Source organism: Somniosus microcephalus, chromosome 3, assembly GCF_052327205.1.
Source record: "Somniosus microcephalus isolate GS21.2 chromosome 3, FLI_Smic_1.0, whole genome shotgun sequence".
In the NCBI taxonomy this organism is placed as follows: Eukaryota; Metazoa; Chordata; class Chondrichthyes; order Squaliformes; family Somniosidae; genus Somniosus; species Somniosus microcephalus.
The window spans coordinates 366,008,799-366,028,415 of NC_140989.1; the positions used below are offsets into that span (position 1 = coordinate 366,008,799).

The window sequence follows — 19,617 nt, forward strand, 5'->3', positions numbered from 1 at the left end:
GGTTATTGGTGAGTAAGTGCCGCTGGATAGCACTGTCGGTGACACCTTCCATCACATTGCTGATGATTGAGAATAGACTGATGGGGCGGCAATTGGCTGGGTTGGATTTGTCCTGCTTTTTGTGGACAGGACATACCTGGGCAGTTTTCCACATTGTCAGACAGATGCCAGTGTTGTAGCTGTACTGGAACAGCTTGGCTAGGAGCACGGCTAGTTCTGGAGCACAAGTCTTCAAAACGATAGCCGGAATGTTGTCGGCACCCATAGCCTTTGCTATATCCAGTGCACTCAGCCGTTTCTTGATATCACGTGGAGTGAATCGAATTGGCTGAAGACTGGCTTCTGTGATGGTGGGGACCTCAGGAGGAGGCCGATATGGATCATCCACTCGGCACTTCTGGCTGAAGATGGTTGCAAACGCTTCAGCCTTGTCTTTTGCACTCACGTGATAGTTGTTTAATGGTCCACCACCATTCACGACTGGATGTGGCAGGACTGCAGAGCTTTGATCTGATCCGTTGATTGTGGGATCGCTTAGCCCTGTCAATAGCATGCTGCTTCTGCTTTTTAGCATGCATGTAGTCCTGTGTTGCAGCTTCCCCAGGTTGGCACCTCATGTTTAGGTATGCCTGGTGCTGCTCCTGGCATGCTCTTCTACATTCCTTATTGAACCAGGGTTGGTCCCCTGGCTTGATGGTAATGGTAGAGTGAGGGATATGCTGGGCCATGAGGTTACAGATTGTGGTAGAATACAATTCTGCTGCGCCTCATGGATGCCCAGTTTTGAGCTGCTAGATCTGTTCTGAATCTATCCCATTTAGCATGGTGGTAGTGCCACACAACACGATGGAGCGTGTCCTCAGTGTGAAGATGGGACTTCGTCTCCACAATGACTGTGCGGTGGTCACTGTCATGGACAGATGCATCTGCGACAGGTAGATTGACGAGGACGAAGTCAAGTAGGTTTTTCCCTCATGTTGGTTCTCTCACCACCTGTCACAGGCCCAGATATGGCCTTCAGGACTCGGCCAGCTCAGTCAGTAGTGGTGCTACCAGGCCACTCTTGGTGATGGACAGTGCTTCTTCCAAGTGGTGTTCAACATGGAGGAGTACTGATTCATCAGCTAAGTGAGGGCAGTAGGTGGTAATCAGCAGGAGGTTTCCTTGCCCATGCTTGACCTGAAGCCATGAGACGTAAAGGGTCCGGAGTCAATGTTGAAGTCTCCCAGGGCCACTCCTTCCCGACTGTATACCACTGTGCCGCCACCTCAGGGATGGTGATGGAGGAGTTTGGGACACTGGCTGAAAGGTATGATTCTGTGAGTATGACTATGTCAGACTAGTCTGTGGGACAGCTCTCCCAATTTTGGCACAAGTCCCCCAGATGTTGGTGAGAAGGACTTTGTTGCAGGGTGTGTGCTGGTGAACTAGAAGGGACCGTGGAATTAAAGGAGGCAGCTCATAAATTACAGAAGGTGGTGTTGGATAAAATATGTAAGTGAGCAGAGCCAATGCAGATAAATTTAATGACGTAGGAAGAAAAAAAAAGGTAAGTGACCCACAGACGCAGGTGTTGAAATAGTTCATGGATAAGTTGGAAGAGTTTTAGTAGGTTCAATGGTCAGGGGGTCTAACCAATGCAAAGGATTAAACAACAAAGCCAGTAGAATGTTGAACGACATAGCCAAAACAGCAGAATACAAGTCAGAAAGTCATGACCCGGCTGCACAGTGCTCTGATCAGACTGCACCTTGAGTACTGCACAGTGTTCTGGCCATCAAGACATAAGGGAGATGTTGAAACACTGGAGAGAGTGCAGAGAAGAGCCACGAGACTGATCCCCAACGTCAAAGGTCATTCAGAGCAAAAAATGGAGAAACTAGGGCTTTTCAACTTGGAAAGGATGCCTTTAATAGGTGATATTAGAGGAATAAAAGTTAATTCTGGAAGATTATTTTTAATTAAATTGCAAGAGTAGAACAAGAGGACACAGGTGCAAACTAGTATACGGTAGATTTAGGGCTGAAGCTGCTCTTCCCACAATCGGAATTACTATAGCTAGCCAATAGTAGGCATTATTGAGAAATGTTCAGTGCCGCACAGCAAGGATAACGCACGGCCTCTCCGCACCATAACAATCGCAGATATACTGCAAACTGTTGCATAACAATGATGGTTTGCATCACCTCACTAAGACAAACCACATAAGATATGACGCACCACTCGCTGCTACATACTATTTGTACAGCTCCCAAAAGGTAGCTTTGCAGAGGGCTGTACTGTATTAATCAGTCACAAGAGTGAAGGTCACCACTGTCCTTCAAATAACATTTCGTATCTTTAGTCACTAATGAATGAAGCATTGTTTGTGCTTTATTCATTCCTACTTGCACAGCAGTGATATTCCCCCCTTTCAAAAAAATGGAATAACTCAAAAGGACAAATTCAACACAGCCAATTAAGTACTTTTGAAGTGTAGTCCCTGTTATAATGTAGGGAAACCACAGCAGTCAATTTGCGCACAGCAAGATCCCACCAAGAGCAATGAGATTCAATACCAGATCATTTGTTTTTTTGGGCAGTGTTGGCTGAGAGATGCATGTTGGCCAGGACACCGGGAGAACTCTATGGGGTTTTTTTGCGTCACCCAAAATGGCTGACGTTTAACATTTCATCCAAAAGACAGCACCTCTGAGTGCAGCACTCTCTCAATACTGCACTGGAGTGTCAGCCTTGATAATGTACTCAATGTTCTGGAACGGGCCTTCGGACTTAGCACGGAATCTAGCACATAATGTAGTTATACCAGCACATAATGTAGTTATAAAGACAGAACTTTCCTAATTAGAACTTAAATCGACTATGGGCTTACCTGACAGCCTCGTTTTTCAATTTCCACAATACATTTCTGCATCAACAATGGCACCCTCAAGCCCGTATTTTCCTTCTCAACTATTTTCCGTGCCTCAACACCAAACACCACTGGCTCCCGCTCGCCATCTGGGCTGTCCAATGAGTTTTCCCACTGCTCCATCAGAGTCAGTTTGACATAAATGAGCCCTCTGGGTTCGAGTTTTACTGCCAGCTGATGCATCTTGGAAACCCTGAAGAGCGTGGGGAGCACAACCGTGCCATGGCAACAAACACGGTTCCGACGAGGCGTTGGCTCCCAGCTGAAGACCACCAGCTTAAGATGCTGGGCATTCTCCAGCTCAATATTAAATGTGTGGTCCATATCCAAAAATGTGGTTCTGCAGGTCAATAAGGCTGTTCTGGCTTTGTTGACTGAATCTACTTGTATGGCACAGAATACATCTCTAGAATCAATCCTTGGTGGCTTTAAATCCTCAGCACCATAAAAATGTACACTCATTAGTCCTGAAATATATTGAGAACACTTAGGCTGATCCACAAAGCTGTAATGCCTGAAGGCATCAATGTCAATTTCTGTACTGTGTGTTTTATGAGAGGTTGCAGCAATGTTCCCCTTTGCAGGTTTGCTTTCACAGCAGTGCTTGCCCGATTTAGCAACGAGTTCTGGTGAATCTCCATCGCTAAGGTAGCCACCCTTGCTGGCAGATTTGGAGCTTCCTGAACTTTTCTTCTTGTAGTTCTGCGATACAACACTTGTATCCAGGTGATAGCGACTGATGACATTCCTACTAGCAGCATTAGTCACAATTCCAGGAGACAAGGAGGACCCATGGTTGCCTTTGGGCGATGAATTATTATCATTACAGTTATGGCTTGAAGTCCCTTTAACACTCAATTTTCTGCTGAGTTCAGGAAGTTTTTTCATTTTCATTGAAAGCTTCCTCACAGTTCGTGGAGATTTTATCTTTTCTGGAAAGGACCAATTAATTGCAGTCCCCTTTTTCAAAGGGTTGGGGCTGGATGGCGGAGAAAACTCGGTCGTTGCTGCTGCTGTCGCTACTACGGCTACTGCACAGACAGGACCATTGGAGGGATCAGAGGCAGCTACTAAAACCAAAATTAATGAAGATTATGTTAAACTCAATTCAAACACCGTATTCTGAATCTTTGAAAAACTTGTAACTAAAAATTACCAAAACTTAAAACATCAGTAACACATTTGCAATTGCCCGCCAATAATTAGTGGGCACCGCTGATATTTTATTAAAATAAAACAAAGTTGGGTTCGCTCAATTGTCCTGCACGTAATCTAGGAAGTGCCACATTGACCAAGTGTAACACCCAGGCTGTGCTGTGTTGATCAATCTTACTTCAGTGGCAGTAAGGGCGCTGCAATTAGCCTCAGTACCCATGGGTTGGGGGAGAGGCGTAAAGAAAAAATACCGATGGGGGCCCTCCCACTCCTAATCACACTGGTCTTTACTGGAAGTGTGAATTGGGACAGAATCTGCCTATTATAATTTCACCATCATTCCTCTCCTCTCTACTCCCCCCCCCTTCCCCTCCCCAACCAACACCCACCACCCTGTGAAGTAGCTTGCTGGCAGTCAGTAAAGTCGCTTATATAAATAATGGTCATTTGAGCAAGATATCAGGGGGTATTAGGTGCTCAGATGACAGCACCCCAGTAGTCAACACTGAGTAGAGAAGGTGCTCAAAACATTTCCAACACTACTGTTGATGTCGGCATTAATTAATTAGAATAATTCAGTACAATCTCCTCTGTAAAAAAAAACTTCAACTTTTGAATTGTCTTCATTTTAAATGGAGTAAAAAGATTGATTCACACTGCACGCTTTAATATATCACATGTTCATTAAGCATCTCATGTAAGTAGCTACAGAACAGAGACACTACTTTAGTTAATAAGTCGACAGATGTATTCACCCCTATGAGAAGCTACTATTGCGGAGCTAATCTCGTGAGTCACTTTCAGCATGCCATCAAGTTTATTTGAAATAATTTAACTGTCGATGTGCACTCACATCAGCATATGGAAGTAATGGCTCAGTTTGTTAATTAAATCAATCTGCAGCCAGGCTTTGTAAATAAAGTACAGCAAGAGAATAAAATGGCCAATGGCCAGTTGAAGAATGTCATACTTAATTTCCAGCACCCAGTTTAATGCAAGTAGATTGTCGGAATAAGGCCTGGGAACTCTACATCTTGCTAACTGTGCTGTTACACTTAAAACTGAAACTGTATCATGGACATACGCATCGAATGCCTGTTCCCAACTCAAGATAAGACAACTAAATAAGGAGGCTGATTCCGAGGGAAACAAAAGCGGAGCTTTTCTCGTTATCTGCCTCTCTGTACTGATGCAGCAGACATTTCCGAACAGTGAAAGGTCTATACTCCAGCTGTTTGCTGTGGGGTTCTGGCAAGAAACTAGTCCAAAAAAATGGGACATCTGATAAATTCAGACAATACCTCTCCTTGTACTGTAAATCAGAAAAATCCCAAGAGCAAGGCTGCCTTACAGCACTCATCAACAACATGTGCCATTTTTAGACCATGCAAAATTAATCTTTCCTTTAGTGGCAGACACTTAAAAGCTAAGGGGAGAGGAGAAGCAAATGCAATGGAACACAAGACAATATAGTTTCCAATATAAAGCCCAGAGCTATTACTGTACATAGCCAGTTGTTTTTCAGTACAAGTTACCCCAGAGTCTTTATATCTAGTTTTATGGTGACAAAACATGGGCTGAATTGCCACTCATCCCAACTATAAACAGTGTTCATTTAGATAGTTCACAACAAATGAAACCCACATCGTTTAATACCCTTTTTTTTTGTTCTGGACGTCTCATTTCACTGTTGAGCTCCATACTCAGATCTGTGGCTATTAACATGGCTGCTTCTACTCTGGCTATCTTTCAGCAGTTTTCACATCCACCGTGTACATGAATCCCCTTCGAATAATTCAAAAAGGCGAGAAGGCCCGCGGCATCCACCCGGCCCCCACCCCCACCTTTAAAATTCCTTCACGCATTGTTTTTTTTGGAACTAGAGAAGCCAGATCTGTGGTAGGTCCCATGCAAAGTGCCTGAAGAGCAGCCAGGAAGTGTCTGCTGGCAGCTAGCTTTCCCCCTCTCCCACAAGTGCCATTTGCTCAGAGCAAAAACTGCTTCAAGTGCAACTTCTGAGCATAAACAGGGAAGGAGACAACCAAAATTAAAGGGGACAAATTCAACAAAGCAGAGCTAAAAAGAAATGAAAAGAAAGCCAACTCCTTCTAGAGGCCTCAGCAGCAGCAAAATAGAAAATATTTGAATTCTATCCTTAATAAGCTACCAAATAGATTTACACATCACAAATGGATAGTCCTCCACCTCTGGAATCGGGCTCAAATTCAGTCCAACGTGGTGAAGCTTTGTCAGCTAAAGGAATCCTACGCAAAATAAATTTGGCCAACTTCAACCCAGTTCCTTCTAACTGTGGGCTCACAATGCAAAATACAAGGATAATTGTTATAATAGTAGAAAAACTAAGAATATGTCATCATTTCTTAGATCTTCATTTTATTTTTCTCTTGCTTCAAGCCTCTTTCTCATTTCATAGGATTACATAGAATATACGGCACAGAAACAGGCCATTCGGCCCAACCAGTCCATGCCGGTGTTTATGCTCCACTCAAGCCTCCTCCCATCTTTCCTCGTCTAACTCTATCAGCATAACCCTCTATTCCCTTCTCCCTCATATGCTTGTCCAGCCCCCCCTTAAATGCATCTACAATATTCACTTCAACCACTCCCTGTGGGAGCGAGTTCCACATTCTCACCACTCTCTGGGTAAAGAAATTTCTTCTGAATTCCCCATTTGATTTCTTGGTGACTTTCTTATATTGATCTTTTACTGATCTCCATTTATCTCTTTTGACCTTCTCCAACTTCACCTACTAATGAAATTTCCCTTCTAAAACAATTGCTTCCCTGATGAGGAGAGCACACTCTTTCCTTGTGGGTACACAGCTCATGTACCCAAGCCCAGAAAACCTCAGTGCAGGTTAGCAAGTGCTAAGGTTTAGCATCCCTTCCAAGTGTGTATAGATGAATATACACATGTACCAAATCCTAAATATATGGGCCGAGAAATTCAGTTGCGTTCGCCAGCCGTTAGCGCCATAAGAGGGGTAGATTTCGAGCGCTAGGCACTTAGCGCCCGGGCGCAGGCCGATCTGCGCCTACGCCCAACTTCAGTTGACATTTAGCGCCGGCGCAAAGTGTTTGCGCCCGCTCAGCTGCGCGCGCAGCTTGTGACGTCATTTCGTCGTGCAACGCTGTTTGTGCGCCCCAAACCGGAAATTCAATGGCGCCCGCCCAATGTGGGCGTGGCGCTGTTAAGAACTGTGAAGTGGAACGCAGCAGAGGCCCTGCGGGCCTCGGGGAGCGCTAATTAAAGGGCACTTAGACTGAACTATAAAGGCCAGCCATTTTGCTGCAATGACTTTAGTGCTTTGGATTTCTGGACAGAGACCAAGGAACAGACCTTACTGATTTGGGACAACATAGGAGAGGTATTTTTGGCTTCTGGCCAGAGCTTGGAAATTTGACTCATTGTGATTTCACTGTTTGCAAGTTTATTATGGGGGCTGTATGGGGTGGCAACCCTCAGTTCCAGCATTATGCACGAAGGGCTCGCAGACGCCGTGTGAGAGGGCCAGCTATGCCTAGACGTAGAGGGGCCATCAGGCGTCGGCAACGTAGGCCTTACCCACTCAGGGAATACCGGCAGCAGGTGTCCTATCTCACCATGACTGCCGCGCATTGTGTTAAGAGGCTGCGCTTCAGAAGGGAGGTGGTTGCAGAGATCTGCCAGCTGCTTCACAGAGATCTGCGTCCACAGCTGATGTGCAGGACGTCTCTGTCGGTGGAAGTGAAGGTCACGGTGGCTCTGAACCTTTATGCAAGCGGATCCTTCCAAGCCGCTGCTGGGGACATAGCGAACATCTCCCAGTTCGCCGTGCATCGCTGCATCCGGCAGGTCACCGATGCCCTTTTCGCAAGGAGACACCAATTCATCTTCTTCCCCATGACCCTAGAGAGGCAGGAGCAGCGTGCAGTCAGATTTGCCAGGATCGCCGACTTCCCCATGGTGCAGGGCGCCATTGACTGCACGCATGTGGCTATGCGGGCACCTATCGACAATGCCGAGGATTACCGCAACCGGAAGGGCTACCATTCCCTCAATGTACAGCTGGTGTGTGACCACAGGCAGCGCATCCTAGCTGTCAATGCCCGCTTTCCAGGAAGCAGCCACGATGCATTTATCCTGCGCCAGACTACTGTGGCTGACATGTTCCAGGCACAGCCTCCACCAAGGGGATGGCTTATCGGGGACAAGGGCTACCCTTTGTGTACATGGCTCATGACCCCGCTCCGCGCGCCCAGGACCCCTGCTGAGGAGGCATACAACGAAAGCCATCAAGCCACAAGGAACATCATAGAGCAAACGATTGGCGTCCTCAAGCAACGGTTCCGCTGCCTGGATCGTTCCGGCGGATCTCTACAGTATTCGCCGGATAGAGTCTCCCAGTTCGTCGTCGTTTGCTGCATGCTGCACAACCTGGCTATCCGCAGGACTCAGGCACTGCCACCTCACGTTGGACCACCACCTCAGAAGGACGAGCAGGAGGACCATGAGGAGGAGGAGGAGTACCAGCCCAGGAGGGAGCCACAAGGTCCAAGGGCCGTCCGCTTATTGAACGACACTTCTAGGCCCCGTCAGGGAATGGCTTGTGGCAATGAACGCACCTGAATGCAGCCGCTCCGCAAGCCCTCAGCCGGTTAACGCAACAACCACTTGAAACATGACACCTGGACAAGCTGAATAAATAAAAAGCTTTATTTAACAAACTCAGGGCCCTTCCCACATGAAACACAAAAACAGACAAGACCCCCAAAAAACAGTCAAAAACATATCTCACTCCCACAACCTGGGGAGGAATAACAAAACTTGTCCATCCAATTGGCCTTCATCCTCGGCCTAACCAAGACAAACCCCCCCATACAGAACACAAACACCCCCATATAAAAAAAAGTTGGCAACACACTACTTGGTGTGCCGAGAGGGCGAGTCCTTGTGCAGGCTTCTCCGGCCCCTGCCCGACCTGTTGCTCCGCCTCAACCTGGGCCCTGTGGGTGTTGCAAGGCTGGGGGAAGGCTCCTGAGGGGCACAATGCGTGACGGCAGATGCCCTTGGGGGTCGGCCTAGACGAGGTCCGGCCCTGGAGGGGCCGGCTGCTGACTGCTGCAGCTGTGGCTGGGCAGCATCAGTCTCACCAGCAGCTCGTCGCAGCTTGGCTGGGGGAGTGGCAGTGGCGGCTGCAGCAATGGGGGCAAGCTGGCTGATGCCAGGCGCTCGCTGGTCGCCAGAGACACTGGCACTCGGCCGGGCTGGCACTGCAGCAAGCGCAGCAATCTGGTGAAGGCCAGACCGCTGTGCTGCAGCAGGGCGGCGGGTGCCCTGGCGATGCGTCCGTGACACAGCGAGTGTGGCAGAAGTGAGTGCCCGTACTGCCCTGGTCTGTGCCCGCATCAGACCAGCCAGTGTCTGCACGGCACCACTCAGGAACTCTCGACTCGCGTCCTGTGCTGCCGCGAGTTGGTCGACACCCCTGGCCTGTGAGTCCCCGAAATCGGCCACACTATGAGCCAGGGACTCAATGGCCTGAGGCAACTGTCCCACAACCCCCATGAACTCGGTGTGGCGCCGCTCCGAGTCCGCGGACATTTCATCAAGGAGGCGCACCTCCTGGGCGAGGACCGTCTCCGGACTGGAGGCCGGACTCTCCCTCTGGGGAGAAGGCCGCCGAGCTGCCCGACCCTTCCCGCGTGCCTGGACGCCACTGGACCCAGCAACTGCCCTCCCCTGCAACACTTCCCCCCTCTGGGGAGAAGGCAGCCGTGCTGCCCGACCCTTCCCGCGTGCCTGGATGCCACTGGGCCCAGGAGCTACACCCCCCTGCAACACTTCCCCCTGGCTCTCCTCCAGGCAAGACGTGTCCCCTCCATTGCCATCCCCTGGCGCGGATGAGGGTTCCCCCGATGTGCCACCTTCCTCTTGGTCCTCGTCGTCCTCCTCTTCCGAGGGACTGGCACTCTCAGCTTCAGGGACCTCCTCCTCACCAGCTGAAAGCAGGAAGGCACAAGAGTAGCTTTAGAGTGAGGACAGGGCGTCAGCGAGGGAGGCATGAGTGTTGGCATTATGCGCATTGGTGGGACAGTGGCAAAGGATGTAGATCTGAAGCGCAAGGGGAACGAGAGAGGTCCAAACGGTCATGTCCTTACCATTGGGGCCCAGCACAGGGTCGGCATCTCCAATAGCTACGGGGCCAACCACCCGGGCACGCATGAGTCGAGCCACGCGCTCCTCCAGGTCACTGAGCTCCTGGAACTGGACACGGCCTCCCCCGGTGACAGTCCGGCTCTTCAGATTCTGCGCCAGCTTGGCCTGCAAGAGGAAGGACGGCCTCTAAGTACAGTGTGGTGCCCTGTTATTGTGTGCACTGCCTCCCATGGTCGAATAGCTTGGCCAGTGTGTAAAGTGCAGAAAGTGCTATTGATGATCATGCCAGTGCCATAGCTGCGGGAGGAGGGCTGGCCATTAGGCCTTTGAGGTCCCTTTGCCCATAATGTGAGGTGCACATGCAAGGATGAGGAGGACACTGGAAAGGGTACTCACCCTGACCAACCGAGTGAGGTCGTTGTACTTCTTGCGGCATTGGTCACCAGTCCTGGGGACATCGCTGTTGGCTGAGACCCTCTGGGCAATTTCCCTCCAGGCTCTCCTGTACTGCCTCCTGGGAGCCTTCTTGCCACTGTCTGGGCAAAAGATCTCTCTTTTCTTTTCCAAACCCCTAAGCAGCACCCTCAAAGCATGCTCTGAGAAGCGCTGCGCTCGTTCACGGGCCTTCTGCATGGCTTCAGGCGCTATTTGGGTCCACCAGCAGTGTTCAGGCCTAGCTGCAGGGCTCCACTATCCAGGGCGTGGCAGCAGACCAAGTCGACCCTTCCCCCTTTAAGAGCTGGCCGGCGTCAGGGTGTCTGCTGTCAATCAAGACATGACCGCACCTGCGCTGCGCCCGGCCTCGGCGTTATCAGTCTGCACCGCCGGCTTAGCGCCTAAAGATAGGAGTGCAACGCCAGTTTCAGCGCTCGCCCAAACTCCTTGGCCAAAGCTACTGAATATCGGCGAAGTGGCCTCCACTTTCCGGTGGGCGCTAACTTTAGCGCCCACCCGACTTTACCGCCCCAAAAGTGGCTGCACTGAATTTCTAGGCCATGGGCTCTTGTGTCTTGTTCACTGCCCAGACTCCAGGTAATGTCTTCCAGGGGCTTATGTTCCAACCACAGTTTCCCCATCATTTAGTTGATGGATATCTGCCTTTAGTAAAGTAGATGGACATACACAAGGCAATTTGTAATGTGCCAGTTACCTGGATGCTCTTGACATCCAAGATCAATACTGTATACTAGTAATCACCAAATGTTTCATTCAGATCCTCGTGTAGGGATCTTTGAAAGAGATGTGCCTACTGTAAGAGTGACTCTCTCTGCAGACTCTGAAATCTGGAGAGAAAGAACAGAGTGTCCACCTTCTCAGTGTGGCCCTGAAGAACCATGTCCTAGGTGAAACTGCTATACATCACAACGTTCTGGTAGCAATACCAATCAAAAGCTGGGGCAGAAACTCCTTGTATCCTCTGATAAATCTCCTTGGCTTCCTCTTGAGGTGAACAGAGCCATAACACTGCACAAGGGAGCACTCCACCAAATCCAACTGGTTGGCTCCTTGTTCAAGATGAAGAGTGCAGTGCGCTAGATCCCCAGGTGAGTCCACCAATAACACATTGTACAAAGCACTACAATTCTTTCAGAAATACTTGCAACAGCCACTAAGACCATCACGACAGCATCTTATGATGATGGCATAGAATACAATAAAAAGATTTGCATTTATATAGCGCCTTTCATGACCACTGGACATCCCAAAGCACTTTACAGCCAATGAAGTACATTTGAAGTGAAGTCACTGTTGTAATGTAGGAAACGAGGCAGCCAATTTACACACATGCTCTCAAACAGCAATGTGATAATGACCAGATAATCTGTTTTTTTTTGTGATATTGATTGAGGGATAAATATTGGCCAGGACACCGGGAGAACTCCCCTGCTATTCTTCGAATAGTGCCATGGGATTTTTACGTCCACCTGAGAGCAGCAGCCAGGGCCTTGGTTTAACGTCTCATCCAAAAGACGGCACCGCCGACAGTGCAGCACTCTCTCTCAGTACCGCACTGGAGTGTCGGCCTAGATTTTTGCACTCAAGTCTCTGGAGCAGGACTTGAATCCACAACCTTCTGACTCAGAGGCGAGGGTGCTGCCCACTGAGCCACGGCTGACAGGCCGATGGCTGACAACCTTGCTACAATCCGGTTTGAAGAGAACTATGCTTAATGACTCTTGTGTTCATATTTACACAGATTTTAGATCGAGAGTATACTGGATAAAATATAAGATTTGGCCACATACTCCCATAGCTTCCAGCTCTACACAAGAGCCACAAGGCACTAGCTTGACTGCCTTACAAAAAAACAAAATGAAACCAATATAAATTGGTTTCCCCAGAGTCGCAGCTTGCCTCACACATTGCTTAAGAGCCCAGAATGTGTTTTAATTGCACCCCAGGCCTCCAACACTTCCAATATACAAACTTTAAAAGGTGGCGAGGGAGTCCAGAACCAGGGGTCACAGTCTAAGGGTAAGAGGTAAGCCATTTAGGACAGAGATGGAGGAAGAATTTCTTCACCCAGAGTGGTGAACCTGTGGAATTCTCTACCACACAAGGCAGTAGAGGCCAATTCATTAAATATATTCAAGAAGGAGTTGGATATATTTCTCAAGGCTAAAGGGATCAAGGGGTATGGGGAGAAAGCAGGGACAGGGTACTCAGTTTGGATGATCAGCCATGATCTCATTGAATGGCGGAGCAGGCTCGAGGGGCCGAATGGCCTACTCCTGTTTATGTTTCTATGGTCAGGGATCTTTTGGATGAGACGTTAAACCAAGGCCCTGTCTGCTCTCTCAGGTGGACGTAAAAGATCCCATGGCATTATTCGAAGACTAGCAGGGGAGTTATCCCGGTGTCCTGGCCAATAGTTATCCCTCAATCAGTATCACTAAAAAAACCAGATTATCTGGTCAGGGATCTTCCTCTTTTCAGTTTCATTAAGATTTCCCAATCACAGATGATGGTTCTGGAAACCTGAAGATGTGTGCGTCTCAAACAGAATTCCATCCTCCAGTCTTAGAAGGCCAGCTCCGAGGCAAGTCAGCGGTTCTTGGTACTGATCTTAAAGACCGTTAACCATTTCTCCTCCTTGTCTCACTCCCCCTCCAAACCTCACTAGACTTCAATGAATCAGCTTTTGCAATTTAGCATGAGTGCTGTCTACACCTGCCAAATTAGCCAAGTGGTTCTCCAATCATAGTTAATACCACTGGAACTAGAAATCAAGTTCCGATTATCTTTTAGTTCTTCAAATGAACCCCCCAACCACAAGAGTCAATTTATTTCTGCATTTCATCTATTCTGGAAGTTTGCCAAAACACACGCCAAAGTCAGACCACTTCAATCCCACCCACTCTCTCACATATGGAGCCAGCATGTCCATCAATTCTAGCAGCTAAATCCTAATGAAATTACTAATCACAACCATGACACACTGATTTAATTTCAAAGCCATCAAACGCAGCATTAGCACACAGGACATGTCTCCAGGGTATTATTTTCAGAATCGGTGAAGATGTGAAAGAATTGGGGTGGGGGGGGGGGCGCGCGGGGGGCGGTGGAGAAAGAGAAGCAAAAAAAGAGAAAAACCGTATATGGGGCAGGTTGCTAAAAAAATTGTGGACATTTATACTTCTGAATTAGGGAAAATTTGGTAATCTTGCAAAAATATCAAGTAATGCATAGTGAAATATGTGTACATGGAAACTGTGGTGCATTTTTACACCCATCCAAATCTGCTTTTGTGCAACACCTAAAATGAATATTTACTATGAAAATCTATAATGAAGCACTGTAGGCAAAGTATTTTTATACAGTTTAAAGTATGCAAATTTCAGAATTTGTGAACTTTTAATAGGTAATATATTACCCTTTAATCACAGTGCTAACCCTAGGAAATGGATTTCCAAACAAGTTTTTCGATGACATCATCTATACATTTCATATTCTCTGGAATTTCATTAAATACGGTGTCAATCTAAAATATGCAACGAGTCACAGATGAAAGAATGAGAACAAGGACTGTATGAAAGTAGCCGAGGTAGTGCATATATAGCACAGAAACCTCATTTACAAAATTATCATGGTGCCAAAACACATCACAACAGCTGTTGCAGATGCAGTATTACTGGAAATAGAAACATTTGTCAATTTGACTTTTACAGGTTTAAAATGCCATACTGATCAAAAGATAAAGCAAGGCACCTTACATTGGGACACTGATGGCTTCAGAAAAAGCAGCAGAAACTGATGGAAATACCAAACATATTTCAAGCTATGTTGGCTTCCCCTTGTGTTGTATCAGCACACTGGACTCAAATTGTTGGACATGGGTTTACCAACTCATCGCTGAGCAAGGATCGACCCTCCACCGGGGACAGGTTGATCATTTATCACAGAAGGGAGGGAAAATTGAAGGCTAGATCAACAAAACCTTTGCTCTCAGCTTTGGGATCCAGGAGGTTTCTTTTAAATACAGAAAAGGACAATTACTTTTTTTTTTTTTAAATGGCCATTGTACTTCAAAGGAATTTGTGAAATGCTTTGATACTTTAAACGCATTCATCTGAAATTTTCCTTCACTATCTGATCCTCGAAAAAATAAGTAGAAATAAGTTGCTCTAGAATCACATCGTTTGAAGAAAAGAAACCACACAGTAACTTTGTAAAAGTTACAACAAAATCCATAGCAGAATTACCTGTCAGACACCTCACTAAAACAAGCCCAACATGCAATCATGGCCTACATTAGAATGGCAGGAAGGGACAAAGTTATGAAATGGATGATGATACAATAGTTTTGAGGCATTAGCATCCATTACAATAAATGGGGGGGAAACCGAATGCAGAAAACTTGCAATTAAACAGAATCTACTCATCAATTGTACACTTAATTGATATTGCTCCATGTCAACAAAAAAATAGCTACAATATGTTTTACATTACAGCCTTGATCCAAACATGGACAAAAGAGCTGAATTCCAGAGGTGAGGTGAGAGTGACTGCCCTTGACATCAAAGCAGCATTTGACCGAGTGTGGCATCAAGGAGCCCTAGTAAAATTTCAATTTCAATGGGAATCAGGGGAAAACTCTCCACTGCCTAGTCATATCTAGCACAAAGGAAGATGGTTGTTGTTGTTTGAGGCCAATCATCTTAGCCCCAGGACATCACTTGTAGGTGCTCCTCAGGGCAGTGCCCTAGGCCCAACCATCTTCAGCTGCTTCATCAATGACCTTCCCTCCATCATAAGGTCAGAAGTGGGGATGTTCACTGATGATTGCAGTGTTCAGTTCCATTCACAACTCTTCAGATAATGAAGCAGTCCATGCCCGCATGCAGCAAGAACTGGACAACATTCAGGCTTGGGCTGATAAGTGGCAAGTAACATTCGCGCCACACAAGTGCCAGGCAATGACCATCTCCCACAAGAGAAAGTCTAACCACCTCCCCTTGACATTCAACGGCATTACCATCGTCAAATCTCCCACCATCAACATCCTGGGGGTCACCATTGACCAGAAACTTAACTGGACCAGCCACATAAATACTGTGGCAACAAGAGCAGGTCAGAGGCTGGGTATTCTGTGGCAAGTGTCTCACTTCCTGACTCCCCAAAGTCTTTCCACCACCTACAAGGCACAAGTCAGGAGTGTGATGGAATACACTCCACTTCCTTTAATAGTGCAGCTCCAACAACACTCAAAAAGCTCGACACTATCCAGGACAAAGCAGCCCGCTTGATTAGCACCCCATCCATCACCTTAAACATTCACCCCCTCCACCACCGGCATACCGTGGCTGTACTGAGTACCATCTACAAGACGCACTGCAGAAACTCGCCAAGGCACCTCCCAAACCTGCGACCTCTTCCACTTAGAAGGACAAGGGCAGCTGGCGCATGGGAACACCACCACCTCCAAGTTCCCCTCTAAGTCACACACCATCCTGACTTGGAAATATATCGGTGTTCCTTCATCGTCGCCGGGTCAAAATCCTGGAACTCCCTCCCTAACAGCACTGTGGGAGCACCTTCACCACTCGAACTACAACGGTTCACCATCACCTTCTCAAGGGCAATTCGGAATGGGCAATAAATGTTGGTCTTGCCAGTGATGCCCGCATACCGTGAATGAATAAAACAAACAAAAAATAAAAATGTTCGGTTTGAAACAATAAGCCAGGAAATTATTCAAAACTTAGATCTTACTACTGCTCTGTGGCCACTCAATACTAAAGTGCTTTTGAACATTACACTACATAAAGGAATTATATAAATGCAAGCTTAGCCTGACAATGACATGATAGAGCTAAAAGCAAGCCTCCTACTGCTCCTAGTACCGTCTATATTATACACACAAGTACTGTTCACCACGAGAACAGCCATAACAAGTCAAAGACTGAAGAGAGCACCGAGGTCCAGCTGAGCAGTTGAAACAATCATAGTATATCTCGTCCTGCAATTCCTTTTTTCAATCAAAAAGCTTTAGAACTTCTCCTGCATTTACTATCGGATTATTGAGACCACCCTGGGCAGAGTAACCAACATCATCCTTTGTGGCTACTACCGTAGCACTATCTCTATGTCCTCCCCAACCTCTCGAGGTGTTTGACCTCTCCAGCCTCCCCTACCATCTCTCCTTTGTGGAATTGAGGAATGAGGGCTCTCGCAGATGCATCAGCAGCAAGACCTAAGCCAACCTGTTCAGCCCCCAAATACTCCACACCCTATACTTCAATTCCATCTTCTTCCCAAAATGCTCATTTAGGCTGAATCTAATGGTGTACGGCCTCTGTGTTCCGTTGAACTTCCAACCCAAATGTTGTCCATCACCAGGGCCACCTAGTCCCACCTCTATCCACACAAATTATCATTTCCCATAGCCCTTCCTCATTACTTCCATTTTCACTCCATTGCACAGCCTCATCTACAAACTTATCCATGCCTTCACTACTCCCTACGTCTGCAACTCCTCCAGTCCCATGTGCCAGTATATGCCTTAAACTCTTCACTTTAGCTTCCTTTACATCCTCCATCCCTTTGGTTCACCTTCAGTAACAGAGAATTGATCTGTCTTGAGACCACACTTGAACACTCTCCCTAAACTTCTCCAGCTTGCTATTTCTCAAAAGCTGTCGCCAACAGTGTCTTTGGTTACCTCCCTTAACTCGACTGCTACTTTTCGGCATCAGGAACAACGGCCCTGGACTGAACCCCGAGACAGACCACTGGAGATGGGCAACAAAGGCGGCCTCGCAGTATTGGCCACAGGCAGCAGAGTTTTGGATGAGCGCAGGTTTATGTCGTGTGGAAGATGGGAGGCGGGCCAGGAGAGCCCTGGAATGGTCAAGTCTGGAGGAACAAAGGCAGGGATGAGGGATTCAGCAGCAGATGAGCTGAGGCAGGGTCGCAGTCGAGCGATGTTACGGAGGTGGAAGTCGGCAGTCTTGGTGATGGAGCGGATACGTAGTCGGAAACTCATCTCGGAGTCAAACAACACCAAGGTTGCGAATGGGCTTGCTCAGCTTAAGACAACTGTAAGGAATGGGAACGGTGGTCAGGGAACGGAGTTTGTGCAGGGGACCGAAGACAATGGCTTCAGTCTTCCCAATATTTAATTGGAGGAAATTTGCAGCAGAATACCCCGAATGATTTCATTAAAACCACTTCTGACGTGAACATGCAGGGAACTGATCAATGGAATCACTAACTTGGTCACTGAATAAACTAGTACGGATGCAGTTTTGTACTCTTATGTATTATTTGATCTAAGATAACAATGCATTTTCACTCAGTTCATTAACATGGTTAATGGCATCCCAACAACAACAACGTCCCAAGGCGCGTCACAGGAGCGATTATAAAACAAAATTTGACGCCAAGCCACATAAGGAGATATTAGGACAGGTGACCCTCAAAGAGGTAGGTTTTAAGGAGCGTCTTAAGGGGGGAGAGGGAGGTCGAGAGGTTTAGGGAAGGAATTCCAGAGCTTAGGGCCTCGGCAGCTGAAGGCACGGCCGCCAATGGTGGAGCGATTATAATCAGGGATGCTCAAGAGGTCAGAAGTAGAGAAGCACAGATATCGGAGGGTTGTGGGGCTGGAGGAGATTACAGAGGTAGGGAGGGGCAAGGTCATGGAGGGATTTGAAAACAAGAATGAGAATTTTAAAATTGAGGCGTTGCTTAACCAGGAGCCAATGTAGGTCAGTGAGCACAGGGGTGATGGGCGAACAGGACTTGGAGAGAGTTAGGACACGGGCAGCTGAGTTTTGGATCACCTCAAGTTTACGTCGGGTAGAATGTGGGAGGCCAGTCAGGAGTGCATTGGAATAGATAAGTCTAGATGTAACAAAGGCATGGATGAGGGTTTCAGCAGGTGAGCGGAGGCAGGCGATATTCCGGAGGTAGAAATAGGCGGTCTTAGTGATAGCACGGATGTGTGATCGGAAGCTCATTTCAGGATCAAATGACACCCATGTCGCGAACAGTCTGGTTCAACCGCAGACAGTTGCCGTGGAAAGTGATGGAGTCAGTGGCTTTTGAAAGGAGTTTGTGGCGGGGACCAAAGACAATGGCTTCAGTCTTCCCAATTATTTAGTTGGAGGAAATTTCTGCTCATCCAGTACTGAATGTCGGACAAGCAGTCTGACAATTTAGAGACCGTGGTGGTGAGGTAGAGCTGGGTGTCGTCAGTGTACATGTGGAAACTGGCGCTGTGTTTTCGGATGATGTCGCCAAGGGGCAGCATGTAGATGAGAAATAGGAGGGGGCCAAGGATAGATCCTGAGGGACACCAGAGGTAACAATGGGGGAGCGGGAAGAGAAGCCATTGCAGGTGATTCTCTGGCTACAATTAGATAGATAAGAATGGATCCAGGCGAGTGCAGTCCCACCCAACTGGATGACAGTGGAGAGGTGGAGGAGGATGGTGTGGTCAATCGTGTCAATGGCTGTAGACAGGTCGAGAAGGGATAGTTTACTTTTGTCATAAGTCACAATTGAGGTCATTTGTGATGAGAGCTGTTTTGGTACTGTGGCAGGGGTGGAAACCTGATTGGAGGGACTCACACAAGGATTTCCGGGAAAGATGGGCACGGATTTGGGAGGCGACAACACGTTCAAGGACGCAAGAGGAAGGGAATATTGGAGCTGGGGCGGTAGTTTGCAAGGACGGAGGGGTCAAGGGTTGGTCTTTTTGAGAGGGGTGGTGACGGCAGATTTCAAGGAGAGGGACAGTGCCGGAGGAGAACGGTTAACAACATGGGAGCCAGAAAAGGAAGTTGGGTGGTCAGCAGTTTAGTGGGAATAGGGTCGAGGGAGCAGGAAGTGGGTCTCATGGACAAGATGAGCTTGGAGAGGGCATGAGGGGAGATCGGAGAGAAACTGG

At 47.7% G+C, this 19,617-nt stretch overlaps 1 protein-coding gene across 1 annotated transcript in view; it reads right to left on the reverse strand.

The window, feature by feature from the left end:
- The window catches only part of syde2 (synapse defective 1, Rho GTPase, homolog 2 (C. elegans)), a 127,831-nt gene that overhangs the window by 70,587 nt on the left and 37,627 nt on the right, over window positions 1-19,617 (reverse strand). The window contains exon 3 of the mRNA XM_085983543.1: window positions 2,873-3,981. Within this exon, the coding sequence (XP_085839669.1) occupies window positions 2,873-3,981 (1,109 nt within the window). The remainder of the gene's footprint in view (window positions 1-2,872; window positions 3,982-19,617) is intronic.